The sequence below is a fragment of the Rissa tridactyla genome, chromosome 23 (genome assembly GCF_028500815.1).
Source record: "Rissa tridactyla isolate bRisTri1 chromosome 23, bRisTri1.patW.cur.20221130, whole genome shotgun sequence".
In the NCBI taxonomy this organism is placed as follows: Eukaryota; Metazoa; Chordata; class Aves; order Charadriiformes; family Laridae; genus Rissa; species Rissa tridactyla.
In genome coordinates, this window is record NC_071488.1 from 2,259,413 (window position 1) to 2,274,908 (window position 15,496).

The 15,496-nt window shown below is 70.3% G+C and overlaps 2 protein-coding genes across 2 annotated transcripts in view; one reads left to right on the top strand and one right to left on the bottom strand.

Annotated features, from left to right (window-relative positions):
• The first annotated feature begins 2,021 nt into the window (after nt 1-2,021).
• Nucleotides 2,022-8,138, top strand: LOC128901184 (NADH dehydrogenase [ubiquinone] iron-sulfur protein 2, mitochondrial-like). Its single transcript, XM_054183021.1, is given in 16 exon segments — nt 2,022-2,063; nt 2,066-2,196; nt 2,329-2,435; nt 3,519-3,709; nt 4,342-4,462; nt 4,613-4,725; nt 4,854-4,928; nt 5,077-5,154; nt 5,361-5,446; nt 5,818-5,937; nt 6,067-6,196; nt 6,697-6,792; nt 7,033-7,116; nt 7,571-7,628; nt 7,785-7,966; nt 8,034-8,138. Coding segments are annotated over 16 exon segments (1,704 nt in total). The 5' UTR covers nt 2,022-2,036.
• Nucleotides 8,139-12,467: 4,329 nt separating this feature from the next.
• Nucleotides 12,468-15,496, bottom strand: part of LOC128901185 (Fc receptor-like protein 2) — a 3,822-nt gene continuing 793 nt past the window's right edge. Inside the window, 13 exon segments of the mRNA XM_054183022.1 lie at nt 12,468-12,536; nt 13,334-13,367; nt 13,369-13,421; nt 13,532-13,751; nt 13,754-13,807; nt 13,810-13,844; nt 13,945-14,083; nt 14,085-14,114; nt 14,116-14,181; nt 14,183-14,217; nt 15,073-15,220; nt 15,222-15,272; nt 15,275-15,360. Of these exon segments, the coding sequence (XP_054038997.1) occupies nt 12,511-12,536; nt 13,334-13,367; nt 13,369-13,421; nt 13,532-13,751; nt 13,754-13,807; nt 13,810-13,844; nt 13,945-14,083; nt 14,085-14,114; nt 14,116-14,181; nt 14,183-14,217; nt 15,073-15,220; nt 15,222-15,272; nt 15,275-15,360 (977 nt within the window). The 3' untranslated portion in view covers nt 12,468-12,510.

The following is a 15,496-nucleotide window of genomic DNA, read 5'->3' on the forward strand; positions in this document are numbered from 1 at the left end:
CCAGTAGCCCCATCCCTAGTACCCCCAGTTCCAGTATCCCCATCCCCAGTATCCCCATCCCCAGTATAACCCAGTTCCAGTACCCTCATCCCCAGTACAACCCATCCCCAGTATCCCCAGTTCCAGTATCCCCATCCCCAGTATCCTCATCCCCAGTATAACCCAGTTCCAGTGTCCTCATCCCCAGTACAACCCATCCCCCGCATCCCCCAGCTCCAGTATCCCCAGTTCCAGTATCCTCAGTTCCAGCATCCCCATCCCCAGTACCCCCAGTTCCAGTATCCCCATCCCCAGCATAACCCAGTTCCAGTACCCTCAACCCCAGTACAACCCATCCCCAGTATCCCCAGTTCCAGTATCCCCATCCCCAGTATAACCCAGTTCCAGTACCCTCAACCCCAGTACAACCCATCCCCAGTATCCCCAGTTCCAATATCCCCATCCCCAGTATCCCCAGTTCCAGTATCCCCAGTTCCAGTATCCCCATCACCAGTATAACCCAGTTCCAGTGTCCTCATCCCCAGTACAACCCATCCCCAGTATCCCCATCCCCAGTATAACCCAGTTCCAGTACCCTCAACCCCAGTACAACCCATCCCCAGTATAACCCAGTTCCAGTATCCCCAGTTCCAGTATCCCCATCCCCAGTACAACTCATCCCCAGTATCCCCAGTTCCAATATCCCCATCCCCAGTATAACCCAGTTCCAATATCCCCATCCCCAGTATAACCCAGTTCCAGTGTCCTCATCCCCAGTATAACCCATCCCCAGTATCCCCAGTTCCAATATCCCCATCCCCAGTATAACCCAGTTCCAATATCCTCATCCCCAGTATCCCCAGTTCGAGTGTCCCCATCCCCAGTATAACCCAGTTCCAGTACCCCCAGCTCCATTATCCTCAGTCCCGGTGTCCCCAGCTCCAGTCTCCCCCCGCCGTGGGGCACCCTTGGGTGCTGGCGGGGGCTGGGCGGGCTCCTCCAGCCCCGGCCCCCCCCCCCCCCCGGGGTGGCCCCACGCCAGGGGGAGGTGGCCAGTGGCCAACATCTGGACGGCATCACCCCGCGCGGCCACCGTGACTCACGCCGGCCCGGGAACAGCCGTGACGTGGGGTCGGGCGGCCGCTGGCGTCACCGGGTTGGGTGACGCAGGGTGTGACCCCGCGGCTGAGGGGACACGGTGGGGTGGGAGGAACGGGGGACACGGAGGGTCCTGGCACGGCCGGGTGGTCCCCGTGTCCCCTTGGAAGGGGGGACAAAGCCAGATGCCGGAGCGTGGGAACTCCCCGAGCCGGAGGGGGGACACAGGGGACAGCTTGGCCAGGACACAGGACAGCGTTGGTCACCCCTACATGGGGACACCGCGGGGGCCAGGGGAGGGGACAGGGGCCACATCCAGCCGCAGCAGTCCCCGGGTGGGGAGGCCGGGGGACATGTGTCCCCCCGCCAGCACTCCAGGACACCCCGCTCCTCCTTCGCCCGGTGCATCCCGCTCACTCCGTCCCTGTCCCCTCCGTCCCCATTCCTGTCCCCTCTCCCCTCTGTCCGTGTCCCCTCCGTCTCCACCCCTGTCCTCTCCATCCCATCCCTGTCCCCTCTGTCCCCTCTCCCCTCTGTCCCCATCCCTGTCCCCTCATCTCCATCCCTGTCCCCTCCATCCCACCTGTGTCCCCTCCATCTCCATCGCTGTCCCCTTGTCCCCATCCCTGTCCCCTCCATCCCACCCGTGTCCCCTCTGTCCCTATTCCTGGCCCCTCGTCCCCAGCTCTGCCCCCTCCATCCCATCCTTGTCCCTGTCCCCGCCATCCCACCCCTGTCCCCACTGTCTCCGTCCCCTCATCCCTATCCCTGTCCCCTCCCTCCGTCCCGTCCCCGTCCCCCCGGGACCGCCCCGTCCCCGCCGCCGGCCTCTGCCCGGCACAAAGATGGCGGGCGGCTCCAGCAGCCGTTCCCCGGATGTTTCCCTTAGCAAAGATGGCGGCGGAGCCGCCCACAGCCAATATGGCGGCGGGCCCGGCCTTCTCCTGCCCTCCCCAAACATGGCGCCCGGCTCCTCCCCCCCGGCGCCGCGGCGCTGTGGGCGGGGCGGCGCACGCGCGCTGCCAAGGGCAAGATGGCGGCGCTGCGGGCGCTGGGGCGGCTGCGGGCACCTTCGGGGCTGCGGGCGGCGGCGGCGCGGCTGGGCCCTGCCCCGGCCCGGTGAGAGCGGTGGGGAACCGGCACCGGAGGAGGGGACGGGGGAGGCCGGGAGCGGGGTGGGGGGCGGCGGGGCCTGGTCCCTGGCCTGGGCCTCCCCGTGACGGCCCGGCGCCGTCCCGTCCCGTCCCGCAGGTCGGCTCAGCAATGGCAGCCCGATGTGGAATGGGCCCAGCAGTTCGCCGGCGCCGTCATGTATCCGAGCAAGGAGACGGAGAAGTGGGTGCCGCCGCCCTGGAACGGTGAGAGGCGGCGGGGCACGGGGGGGTCGAGCCCTGGGGGGAGCCCCGGAGGGGGGAGGCCGGGGAGCTGGCAGGGTGTTGGGTGGCCTGGGAGGGGGCTGGAGGGGCCCTGAGGCCCTGGGGAGGCCCCTCGTGGGGGAGGCTGAGGCTCTGGGGGGGTGTCAGTTGTGCTGGGTGGTTCCTGGAGGGGGGAGTCGAGGCCCTGGGGGGCACCCTGAGGTGCAGGAGAGTGCCCCCCACCCCCCAGAGGGACAGTGAGAAGGTGTTGGGTGGCCTGGGTGGTCCCTGGAGGGGCCCTGAGGCCCTGGCGAGGCCCCTCGTGGGGGAGGCTGAGGCTCTGGGGGGGTGTCAGTTGTCCTGGGTGGTTCCAGGGGGGAGCTCCCTGAGGCCCTCAAGGGTGTCAGGTGCCCTGAGTGGGTCCTGGGGGGACAAGGGGACCCTGAGAAAATGTTGGATGCCCCGGAAGGGCGTCGGGTGGCCTGGGTGGTCCCTGGAGGGGCCCTGAGAGGGTGCTGGGGGCCTGTGGGGACGCTCAGTGGGTTCCAGAGCCAGACTGGGACTCGTTGGAGTCCCTGTGGGTGCTGAGGGCTGTCTGGGAGGCACCTGGGACCCTGTGGGGGCTCGGTGGGTGTCAGCTTGGGGGTGACATGGTGCCTGGGGGTGCCCTGGGTCAGTCTGGAGGCACCTTGGATGCTTGCTGGGGCTCGGCGCTCAGGGGAGGTACCTGTGGCTGGAGCGAGGGCCCAGTGGGTGCTGTGGGGGGGGTCTGGGGGTGTCCTGGGCATTGGGAAGCCGGCTGGTTCCCTGTGCTCCGGGAAAAGCAGGGGCTGAGCCTCCCAGGAGGCAGCGGGAGGCCCTTGGACCCGTCCCAGGGGTCTTGCGTGGGGCCGAGACGGGAGCTGGCGGCGGGGACGGCCGCGTTCCTGATGTCCGTCCAAGCGCTGAGCTCGGCTTGGCCGTCTGTCCGGTGTCCGCGCTGCGTATCTGTGCTGCCGGGAAAGGCCGAGGGCGCTCGGGGGCAGCGGCGCTTCTGGGGATGGACGTTCCTCCCTGCCTGACTCTTCTTTTTCCTCCCCCGAGCAGACAAGGACCCTCTGGCTCACAAGAAGGTCTCCAGCTTGACCATAAACTTTGGGCCCCAGCACCCGGCTGCCCACGGGGTGTTGCGGCTGGTGATGGAGCTGAGCGGGGAGACGGTGAAGAAGTGCGACCCCCACGTCGGCCTCCTGCACCGCGGCACCGAGAAGCTCATTGAGTACAAGACCTACCTGCAGGTAAGGTGCAGCGAGCCCCCCCGTGCTTCCCAGTCCCGGGGGGCTGCCATCTGTCCGCCGGCAGAGCGAGGGGTGTCCTTTTGGGGTGAGGAGACCAGGAGACGCGGGGCGCTTGGATTGGACACATCAGCAGCCTCCTCGGCTCGCTGGGAAAGGATTTATTTGCCTGGCGGGGTTTGTAAACACGCCCTGCTGATTTATTATCCCGATCGGGTTTAACCTTTCGGCTGGCGGGAGAATGGAGCTTGAAATAGCCTGGGGGTGGCGGGGGGGCTGGGGGGGGGAGCGCTGCCTTGGCTGGCCGCTGCGGCTCGCGACAGAGACGGTTCTCAGCTGGTGTGTGCCGAGGTGCAGGATTGGGGCCCTCGCCGGTGTCTGCGAACTGGAAAACTCTCGCCGACGGAGGTTTTGTGTCCTCTTTCACGCCGTATCCCAAGGCAGGGCTGTCAGCTCCAGCCCGGGGCCGGAGCTTTTGGGCTGCCTTTGTGGCTGCTGCCGTCCTCGAAGCGCCCTGAGCCGGGAAGATCCTGTGTCCCGGTGCTCCCTGGCTACGGCGAAGCCTCCGAGCGCTCCTGGCAGTCCCAGGTCTTTGCCGCCGCTCTCAGGGCCAGTTTATTTTTTTTTTTTGGCAGGCGCTGCCCTACTTCGACCGTCTCGACTACGTCTCCATGATGTGCAACGAGCAGGCGTATTCCCTGGCCGTGGAGAAGCTCCTCAACATCCGCCCGCCTCTGCGAGCGCAGTGGATCCGAGGTGAGAGCGGCCCCGGATTGTTGCGGGGGCAGGGGGGGGGGGTGCAGCTCCCTCCCCTCCGCCGAGGGCTCGTAGCTCTGGGCTTTCTGGGGGCTCAGGCCCCGTTGGGGGGCTGGAGGCACTCACCCGCTGCGTTCCCTCCGCCCCCAGTCCTTTTCGCGGAGATAACCCGGCTGCTCAACCACATCATGGCCGTGACCACTCACGCGCTGGACATCGGGGCCATGACCCCCTTCTTCTGGATGTTTGAGGAGAGGGAGAAGGTAAAGGGCAGCGCGGCCGCGTCGGGGGGGGTCGCCAGGGGGGGCGGATGTGGGGCTCAGCGCTGCCCGTGGGGCTGTGCCGGGGCGGGGGGGGGGGGCGTGCAGCGGGATCTCTTTTGTCCCCGCAGATGTTCGAGTTCTACGAGCGGGTCTCGGGGGCGCGGATGCACGCCGCCTACATCCGTCCCGGTGGGGTGCACCAGGTAAGGGCGGCCGCGCCACGGTCTGCCGGGGGGACGTGCGGGGTGTCCCCGTGTCCCCGGGTGGGCGATGGCTCCTCCGGTGTCTCCCCGCCCACGTCCCCGCTGCCACCGGCCGTGCACGGGCTGACCTCCCTCTCCTCCCGCGCAGGACCTGCCCCTGGGGCTGATGGACGACATCTACGAGTTCGTGAAGAATTTTTCCTTGCGGATAGACGAGGTGGAGGAGGTGAGGCGGGACAGGAGCCGGCTTTCTGCGCGAAACCTGGGAGGAGGGGACAGTCCCCGCTTCCCGGCATTCCGAGGGCCGGGTCTCGCGTTGTCTGTCCCCTGGGCACGGCCAGCGTGGGGTTACCCCCGCTGCGGCAGCGGTCACGGGGTGGCAGGAGAAGGGGGCGCGCGGTCGGGGAGGGGCTAACGCCCTGCCGCCCGCAGATGCTCACGAACAACCGCATCTGGAAGAACCGCACGGTCGACATCGGGGTGATCACGGCGGAGGAGGCTCTCAACTACGGCTTCAGGTGGGTGCGGTGGCTCCCGGGGACGATTCGAGGCGGGGGCTCAGCCTTCTGCCACTGCCCAGCTGCGTTGTTCCCCCCCCCTCTGCCCTAATCAGAGCCGTCTTGGGGACCGGTGACTGTCAGGACAGTGCTACCCGGTGGCAGCGGCTGTGGCACCGTGTCCCTGCCTGGCTTTACCCACCTGATGTCCCCATGCCGTCCTCCCGTGTCCGCTGCTGAGGGCTGCGGGGTGTGCGCAGGCAGGGGGGACGCGTAGCTGCTTTCCCCTGTGTTGGCATCCGCTTTTGAGGCGCGGGGTGCGGGGCCCGGAGCTGGCGTGGGGCTGGGGCCCCCCCCCCCGTCAGGCTGCTCACCTGCCTCCCTCCGCCCAGCGGGGTGATGCTCCGGGGCTCGGGGATCCACTGGGATCTGCGCAAGACCCAGCCCTACGACGTCTACGACCAGGTGGAGTTCGACGTCCCCATCGGCTCCCGGGGCGACTGCTACGACAGGTACGTGACACCCCGGCTCTGCCGGTGGCCGTGGGGAACCTCGGCGGGGTCCCACGTCCTCCGTGGGGGCTGCGGTGAGGCCGTGGCTGCCCCTCCCGGGAGTCCTGAGCGGCGCCGGGTGTCCCGCAGGTACCTGTGCCGCGTGGAAGAGATGCGGCAGTCGCTGCGTATCATCCTCCAGTGCCTCAACAAGATGCCTGAGGGGGAGATCAAAGTGGACGATGCCAAAATCTCCCCTCCGAAGCGGGCGGAGATGAAGGTAAACACGCTTCCTTCCCCCCCCGCAACCCCCGCGGGGCCTGGCTGCCACCTGCGTGCCAGCACCGGTGAGCAGGAAACGCGGTTTGGTGTAATCAAGACGCTCGCGCTGAGGATTTTGCCGGGGGTCGGTTGTCTGCCGCCGCATCCGTCCCCCGGCTCGGCTGGGGGCTGCCCGGCCTCCTCTGTGCCCGGGGGCTGGGGGCCGGAGGGGGGGTTTGCTGCCCGCTGGAGCCCTGCGTGGTGGGGGGGGGGATCTCCCTGCCCTGCCTCTGCCAGGCCAAAAAGCCGCCCTGGGGAAGGCAGGGGGTGGCAGGGTGGAGAGCCGGCGGTGCCCTGCCTCGTCACCCCACGTGCTCTGGCCAGTGGCCGTGTGAAGGCGGCCACCACCCTGGTTCCCACGCTTGGTTCCCTGTCACCAGCCGCCGAGGCGCGGGCAGGGGACGGGGCAGCGTGTTCTGGCCGCGCGCCCGCCGTGACGGTGGCTTCCTCTCTCCGCAGACCTCCATGGAGTCCCTGATCCATCACTTCAAGCTCTACACGGAGGGCTACCAGGTGCCCCCCGGAGCCACCTACACGGCCATCGAGGCCCCCAAGGTGCCACTTCTCATGACGTTACGGGGGCAGTGGGCTCTGGCACGGTGAAGGGTGTCCTGGTTGCCCTCTTGGAGACATTGCGGCGCTCGTGTCACCGGCTGGGTGGGCTGTCCTGCCCCCAGCACTCTGGGGTCGCCCCAGACTGGTGTGTGTGAGGGCTGGACGCTGCGGCTGGGAGGCAGACCCTGCGCCCCCTGGCCGTGTCACCGCGTCACCAGCCCTGTCCCCGTGTCCTTGCAGGGCGAATTCGGGGTTTACCTCGTCTCGGACGGCAGCAGCCGGCCCTACCGCTGCAAGATCAAGGCTCCTGGATTCGCCCACCTGGTAGGAGAGGCCGGGGCGGCCGGCGGCATGGCGGCGCCGGGGCCCGCGGCGAGGGTGGGGTTGGAGCCGGAGGGGACAAACGCAGCCCGGGACGAGCCACCTCCTCGCTGGCGGGCGGGGGTCCGTGGGCTACCCGCTGCGTGTCACCTCCGGTCCCTCTGGGACCTGTCGTGTTCTCTGCCGCTGGGGCTGGTTTCCGTTCTCTGCTGATAACTGACCACTTCCCCGCCCCGCCCCGGCCTCCCGCTGCCGGGGCAGCCCCCTCCCCTGCTGGCCCCGTGGCTACCACGGCCCCCGCTGCGGAAGCGGTGAGCCCCGGGAGGCCGAGCTGCCCCCCCTCCCGCCTGAAGGGGCCCGAGGCCGGGGTGATGGGTGCTTTGGGGGGGCGGCGGCGGGGAGGTGGGGGGGGGGGGGGGGGCTGCAGCCTGACGGGGGTCCCTCTGCTCTGCTTCAGGCCGGGCTGGATCGCATGGCGCAGGGCCACATGCTGGCCGACGTGGTGGCCATCATCGGTACGTTCCCTCCTTGGGCTTGGGGGCTCCTTCCTCATTCCGGGGAGGGGGGCGGGGGGGGGGGTGTGTGTGTGTATGTGCTCTTTCCCCATTCCGGGGGAGGCTGGGGGGGGGGCTGATTGTGCCCTGATCCCTCTCTCCTTTCCCCCCCCCCAGGCACGCAGGACAATCGTCTTCGGGGAAGTGGATCGGTGATGCGTCGGGCCCCGCTGCGCCCGTCTCCCGCTGCGTGTGCAGCTGCGGGCGCTGGGAGCCGCCCCCCCGACCCCCCCCCTCGCGCCCCTTCCTCATCTGAGTCAAATAAAGCCAAAAGCGGCTCCTGCCTGTCCAGCGCCTCTGTGTGTGTCCCCCCCCCCCCGCCAGCGGAACCCGCCGAAACCCCGCTCTTCCTCCCTCTCCCACCAGAGCTTCCCCTTCCCGCGGCCGCAGCCTCCTCCCGGCAGCTTCAGCCCCCCCAAACCCCGGGGTGGGGGGGTGCTCCTGCAGTTTCCCCCCACCCCCCCAAGCTGATGGCAGCAGGGCTGGGCGGGGGGAGGCCGAGTGACACTTGGGGGCAGCTCGCCTGGCCCTTGAGCCATGTCCCCAGCGGGAAGAGGGGACGCCTGCGCTGGCCGGAGACGGCGGGGGGGGGGGGGGTGGTGGGGGGGGAAGCGGGGGTGAGGGCGGCGCAAGCCCGGGTTGGGGGGGGAAGAAGGCGCTGGCTCTGCGGTCACTGACTCCGGCACGATCGCCCCAACCAGCCGGACCCCCCCGGGGCCGGGGCCGAGGCATGGCCACCCGCCTGCTGCTCGTCACCACCCTGCTGCTGCTGCGGACCCCGGCGGCAGGTGGGGACGGGGGTCCCTGGGGACGGCGGGGAGGGGGGGGTCCCTGGGGGCCGGGGGGGGCGGCTGGGTGGGCGCGTGGCCGTTGGGCTGGCTCCTTTGAGGGCATCCTTCGGGACAAGCCGGGATGCGTTCGAACCCCGCCATGGGGGAGGCTGGTGGCACGGAGGGGGGGGGCACCCCAGGGGTGGGTCCCGGTGGGCTCTGGGTCTCTCCCACGCTGTCCCGGGGGGGGTGTCTGTGCCACCTGCCCCCCCCCCTGTAGCCCCCCGGCCCCTCCGCCGCCGCCTCGGACAACGCTCGGAGATGGCGGAGCCGAGCTCTCGGCGGCCAGGGCGGGCGCAGGATCTGTCCCGGGGGTGATGCTGACCCCCGGGACCCCTTCGTACTTCCCCCCCCCCGCCCGGGCCCCCCCCCACCTCCATCCTCCCCAGAGGCCCTGATGGAGCCGGAGCTCTGCTACGTCCTGGACGCCCATCCTCTTCCTCTACGGCCTCATCATCACCATCCTCTATTGCCGCCTCAAGGTGAGCGCCGGGATCCCACCTGTCCCCAGCTAAAACCCCTCTTACGCCCCACTTTTTTGGGGGGGGGGGACACCCCCCCCACCCCCGTGGAGGCCACAGCGGGTGCCCCAGGGCTTCCCCCACCCGCTCTGGGGCTGTTTCCTCTTCTTATTTCTTAATTTTTTTTTAATTTATTTATTTTTTTGCCTTGTTTTTTGGCTTTTGGCCCCCCCCCCCCCCCCCCCACTTCGCAGTTCCTGACTCACCGAGAGTCGCAGCAAGGAGCCGGCAAGGAGGTAACGGGGGGGGGGGGGAAAGGGGGGGCCGGGGCTGGGGTACCCCCCCCCCCCGGAGGGACGGGACACCCCCCCCCCCCCCCCCCCCTCATCCCAGAGGGTGCCGCAGCCCTGGAAGGGGAACTGGGTGGGGGGGGGGGGGGGGACGCCGGTGGTTCTGATTTTGGGGATGGCGAAATCCAGGAAACCTCACGGCTTCCTCCCGCTTCCCCGGGGGGGGGGGTGTGGGGTGTGGGTGTGCCTGTGCCCCCCCCCACCCGCCCTCCCCCGGCTCCGTTCTGCCCCCCCCAGCTCTTTTTCTTTCTCTTTCTCTTTCCCCGCAGCAGAAGGAAGAAGCCATTTACACCGTAAGTCAGCTGGGGGGGTGACACATCCCGGGGGGGGGGGGGACACACCTGTCCTAGGGCTTGGGGGGGGGGGGGACGCTCTACCTACCGCTGTTGTCCCTGGTGGGGTGCCCGTCCCCCCACCCCATGGGGAAGTCCCTGCCGGGGGGGGTGACAGTCTGGAGGGGGGGTGGCAGTGGGGGTGGGGGGGGACAGGGACATAGCCCGCCCCCCCCCCGCCCCCCCCCCCCCCCCCCCCCCGTAACCCCCTTTCCCGCGCAGGGGCTCAGCAGCGAGGGCCAGGAGACGTACGAGACCCTCCAGATGAAAAGCTCCTGACCCCCTCTTGCACCGCAGTCCCCCCCCCTCCTCGTCGTCCCCCCCCCCCCCTCCCCAGCAGCTGGGAACCCCCCCCACCCATGGCGCCCCCCCCCCCAACCCCCCTTACTGGGACTGTGGTGAAGAACTGGAGCTTTTTTTTTCCCTGGAAATGATTGGTTTTGGCCCCAAACCGCCTTCGGCTGGGACCCCCTGAGCCTGGGGGGGGGGGGGGGGCTGAAGCTGCCTGGGGTGTATGGTGCTGCCCCCCCCCCCGCCCCCGACCTCCGCTGCCCCCTCCCAGTAAAGCAGCACCATCCGCAAATGGGGCGGGAGGGTTTCTGTGACCGTGGGGTGAGAGACGGGGACCGTGGCACCGTCACAGGGCCATCACCCCCCCCCCCACCCCCCGGGGGATGGTGGCACCGTCACAGGGACCTCCTCACCCCCCCCACCCCCCCAGGGATGGTGGCACCGTCACAGGGACCTCCCTCACCCCCCCCCACCCCCCAGGGATGGTGGCACCATCTGATGGGGACGGAGCCCCTGGGACTGGGGACACCCCTGGGGACAGGGACACCCCTGGGACTGGGGGACGGTGGCAACCAGCTGTCACAGGGCCCCCCCCCCGGCGATGGTGGCACCATCTGATGGGGGACGGTGGCACCGGCTGTCACAGGGACCCCACCGGGGGACAGTGGTACCAGCTGATGGGGATGAAGCCCTTGGGGACAGGGACACCCCTGGGAACGGGGACACCCCTGGGGCTGCGGACGGTGGCACCGGCTGTCACGGGGGGACACCCCCCCCCCCCCCGCCCAGGGACGGTGGCACCATCTGCTGGGGATGGGGACACGACAGGGGACAGTGGCCCCAGCTCCCGGTGGCAGCTGCCACCTCTCTCTTGGGCGGAGGAGACGCTCCCAGGAGAGAAAACCACCATTTCCACGTTTAACCAAAAAGCTGCATTTTGGGGCCAATACCACGGAAACGGCTCCTGGGTCACCCCCCCACAACCCCCCCCCCCCCCGGCCCCACAGAGCCCTTTTTTGGGGGCCCTTTTGAGCCTCCCGAGCTTGGGGGGGGCCCAGCAGGGCCGGGGGGGGAGAGCCCTGGGGTGGGGGGAGCTGGGTGGGAGCACTGGGAGGGGAAATGGGGGGGACGGGGAGTGCTGGTGGGGGGAAACAGGGGGCACTGGGAGGGGGAATGGGGGGGCACTGGGGGCACTGGGAGGGCGACTGGGGAGTGCTGGGAGAGGAAACGGGGCACTGGGAAGACTGGGGGGGGGAAGGGGGGGCACTGGGGTGGGAAACAGGGTGTACTGGGGGGCACTGGGACTGGGGAGTGCTGGGAGAGGAACCGGGGAGCACGGGGGAAGACTGGGAGGGGGAAGGGGGGGCACTGGGGGCACTGGGAGAGGAAACAGGGAGCACTGGGGGCACTGGGCAGGGGACTGGCACTGGGGAGTGCTGGGAGAGGAAACGGGGGCACTGGGAAAACTGGAGGGGGAATGGGGGGCACTGGGGTGGGAAACCGAGAGTACTGGGGGCACTGGGAGGGGAAACAGGGAATACTGGGAAGACTGGGAGGGGGACTGGGGAGCACTGGGAAGAGTGGAAGGGGAAGTGGGGGGCACTGGGAGGGGAATGGGGGGTACTGGGGCCACTGGGCAGGGGACTGGGACTGGGGAGTGCTGGGAGGAGAAACGGGGAGCACTGGGAAGACTGGGAAGGGGGAATGGGGGGCACTGGGGTGGGAAACGGGGAGTATGGGGAAGACTGGGAGGGGGAATGCGGGGGCACTGGGAAGAGTGGAAGGGGAAGTGGGGGGCACTGGGAGGGGGAATGGGGAGTACTGGGGGGCACTGGGAGGGGAATGGGGGGCACTGGGGGCACTGGGGAGGGGGACTGGGGAGCACTGGGAGGGGAATGGGGGGCGCTGGGGGCACTGGAGAGGAAACGGGAGTACTGGGGGCACTGGGAGGGGGAACGGGGGGCACTGGCCGCCCTGTGTAGCCCTGGACCCCCCCCCAAACGCCGGGACCCCGCCCCCCCCCGCGTTGGGCGCTGCCCGCCCGGATCGGGCCCCGCGGGAGCCGTCGGGGGGTGGTTACCCGGGGCGGGGGGGGGGACACACACACGCAGGAGCGCAGAGGGGGTGTCCCCAGTGCCCCCCCCCCCCCACGGTGTCACGGGACGTTCTCGTAGGTGTCGCTCGGGAGCCGCCGCCGCGCGTGGGGTCCCGGCAGCACCGCGTAGGTGACATCGGGGGGGGGGCGCGGGGCGGGGGGACCCCGGGGGGGGGCCCTGGAAGAGAAGCTGCTTTGGGGACCGGGGCTGGGGACGGTGACACGCGTGGGTGGCGTGTGTCATAATCCCCCCCCCCCCGACCCCCCGTACTCACCCCCCGGTGACCACCACCTGGGCGTACAGCACCTCCCCGGCCTCGGGGGGGGGCGGGGGGCTCCGGTGGGGCGACCCTGCGGCTCCGGGGGGGGGCGTGGGGGTCCCTGTGGGGGACAAAGGGGGGCAGACTGGGGGCGGCGGGGGGGGGGGGGGGCTCTTATCCAGCGCACGGAGAAAGGGGCTTCGTGGTCGGAGCCCCCCCCCAACTCACCTGCCCCGGCTCTTCCTGGCGGCTGCAAGGCAAGGGGGGGCGGGGGGGGGGAAGCGAGGTGTCACCCGGGGTGACAGGTCGAGGGACCCTCGTGACTCCCCCCCGGGACCCTGAGCCAAAAGACCTGGGACCCCTGAGACACCCCCCACCCCCCCCCGGGACCCCCCCTGGGACCCTGAGCCAAAGGACCTGGGGTTCAGCCCTGCGCATCCAGGAGTGGGGGGGGGGCACCCCAGGACCCCAAGCGGGTGGCACCAGAGACAGGGGGACACGGGCTGCAAGCAGAGGGAGACCCCCCCCAGGGTACACCCGGACCCCCCAGGACCCCAAGGCAAGGACCCCAGGGCTCGGCCCTGCACCCCCGGGGGGGGGGGGACGAGACACTCCGGGACCCCCCCGGACCCCAAGTCAAGGACACCAGGGCTCAGCCCTGCACCCCCGGGGGGGGGATGGGACACCCCGGGACCCCCCAGGACCCCAAGTCAAGGACCTCAGGGCTCAGCCCTGCAGCCCCGGGGGACATGGGACACCCCGGGACCCCCCAGGACCCCAAGGCGGACCCCAGGGCTCAGCCCTGCACCCCCGGGGGGGGGACATGGGACACCCCGGGACCCCCAGGACCCCAAGTCAAGGACCCCAGGGCTCAGCCCTGCACCCCTGGGGGGGGGTCACACATACCCCCGGACCCCCCCGGACCCCAGCCTCAGCCCCAGCCAAGATGTGGCGTGCAGCCCCATTGCCCCCCCCCCCCCCGCAGCCAACACGGGGGGCTTTGACCCCCCACCCGGGACCATCCCCCCCCCGGTGTGGGTGACCCACCTGCGCGGCGCCGGAGTTGCCAGCCCACGGCGGCCCCCCAGCAGCAGCAGCAGCAGCAGGAGGGACGCGCCGAGCCCCGCGGCCACGGCTGGGGACAGAGAGGGGACAAGTTGGGGGTCAGCCCCGACCTCGGTGGGCTTGGAGGTGGGGGGGGACCCCCCCTTCACGGTGGGAGGGGAGGGCTAACGCCAGCCCCACCTGTGCCCTGCTGCCGTTGTCCCCAGCCGGGTTGCGTCACCGCCAGGGCCAGCGCGGGGCTGAGCGCCTGGAAGACGCGCTGGGAGCCCAGGCGGTTGGTGGCCAAGCACTTGTAGGTCCCGGCGTGAGCCGGCCCCACGGGCCCCAGGGCCAGGACGGGTCCCCGGCCCAGCTCCCGCCCGTCCCGCAGCCAGGTGAAGGCCACCGGCTCCGTGCCCCGCCCCGCACCGAGCAGCTCAGGTTGAGGGGCTCGCCCCGCCGCCACCCGGGGCTCCTTCCCTCGCCATCGCGATGGTGACACCGGCCACCGGCACTGGGGAGGGGACGGTGGCGGGGTCAGTGCGGTGGCCATCCCCCGGTGTGGGGTGGGGGGGATGCTGGCAGCCACCCCAAGCCCGAGGGGTCCCGCTCACCCAGGACGGTGACCCCCAGCGAGGAGCTGTTGGCCGCGGAGTCGCCGTTGGTGGCCGTGCAGTGGTAGTGGCCACTGTCCCGCTGCTTGGCGGGCCGGAGCTCGTAGCGGGGGCCAGTGGCCAGCGGCACGGGCGAGCCCCTGCCGGTGCCAGGAGAAGGAGAGGGGCCCCCGTCCCGGTGGCCACCGAGCAGAGCAGCACCAGCCAGTCGCCCTCGGCCACTTGCCCCGTGGGGGGGCTGCGCTGTCAGGGTCACCCCCGAGACCGGGACCCCTGCGGGGAGGAGACGGGAAGGGACAGGGGGACAGGGAGGGACGGGGGGGACCCTGGGGGAGGGATGGAGGGACCCGGGGAGGGATGAGGGGACCCAGAGAAGGATGAGGGGGGGACTGGGAGGGATGAGGGGATGCCAGGAAGGGATGCGGGGACCTGGGGAGGGATGGAGGGACGTGGGGAGGGATGAGGGGACCCAGAGAAGGATGGGGGGGGACTGGGAGGGATGCGGGGACCCGAGGAGGGATGCGGGGACCCAGGGGAGGGATGGAGGGACGTGGGGAGGGATGAGGGGACCCAGAGAAGGATGAGGCGGGGGACAGGGAGGGATGAGGGGACCCCAGGGAGAGGTGAGGGGACTCAGGCAGGGTTGGGGGGACCCAGAGAGGGATGGGGGGACCCAGGGAGGGATGGAGGGGACCTGGGAAGGGATGGAGGGACCCCAGGGAAGGATGGAGGGATCTGGGGAAGGACGGAGGGACCTGGAAGGGATGGAGGGACCCCAGGGAAGGATGGAAGGACCTGGGAAGGGATGGGGAGACCTAGGGAAGGATGGAGGGACCTGGGAAGGGGTAGAGGGACCCGGGGAATGACAGAGGGCCCTGGAAGGGATGGAGGGACCCAGGGAATGATGGAGGGACCTGGGAAGGGATGGGGGGACCTGGGGAATGACAGAGGAATCTGGAAAGGGATGGGGGGGCCCGGGGAGGGACAGAAGGAGCCGGGGTGGGATGGGGGAGCCGGGGTGGGGTGAAGGGAACCAAGGAAGGGACAGGAGGAGGCAGGGAGGGCTGGGGGGACCTGGGGAGGGCTGCGGGGGACCCGTCCCATCCCCGTCCCCTCCCGCCGACTCACTGCGTACGACGAGGGCGAGCGGGGCGCTGCGTTTCCGCACGCTGCCCTTCTCCGTCCGCACCTCGCAGGAGTAGCTGCCGGAATGCGCCAGCTCGGCGGCCGGCAGCCGGAGTTGGGGGGAGGCCTGGGGTCCCCCCACCACCACCCCCGTCCCGGTAGAAGAGGTGCTGGAGGTGGGTGGGGGGGCCGCAGGGGGTTGGGGGTGCTGTGACACCCCAGGGCCAGGGGGTCTCCCCTCGGGGAGCTCGGCCGGGCCCTCCAGGCGCAGCTCCGGCACGGAAAAGAGCTCTGGGGAAGGAGACGGTGGGTGGTGGGGGGACGACGACACACGCGGGTGACCCCCGAACTCCGGGCGGGATGGGGGGGGGTGAGGGTCTGGGTGGGTGTCGGGGAGCAGGGGGATGGGGGTGTCACCTTGCACCGC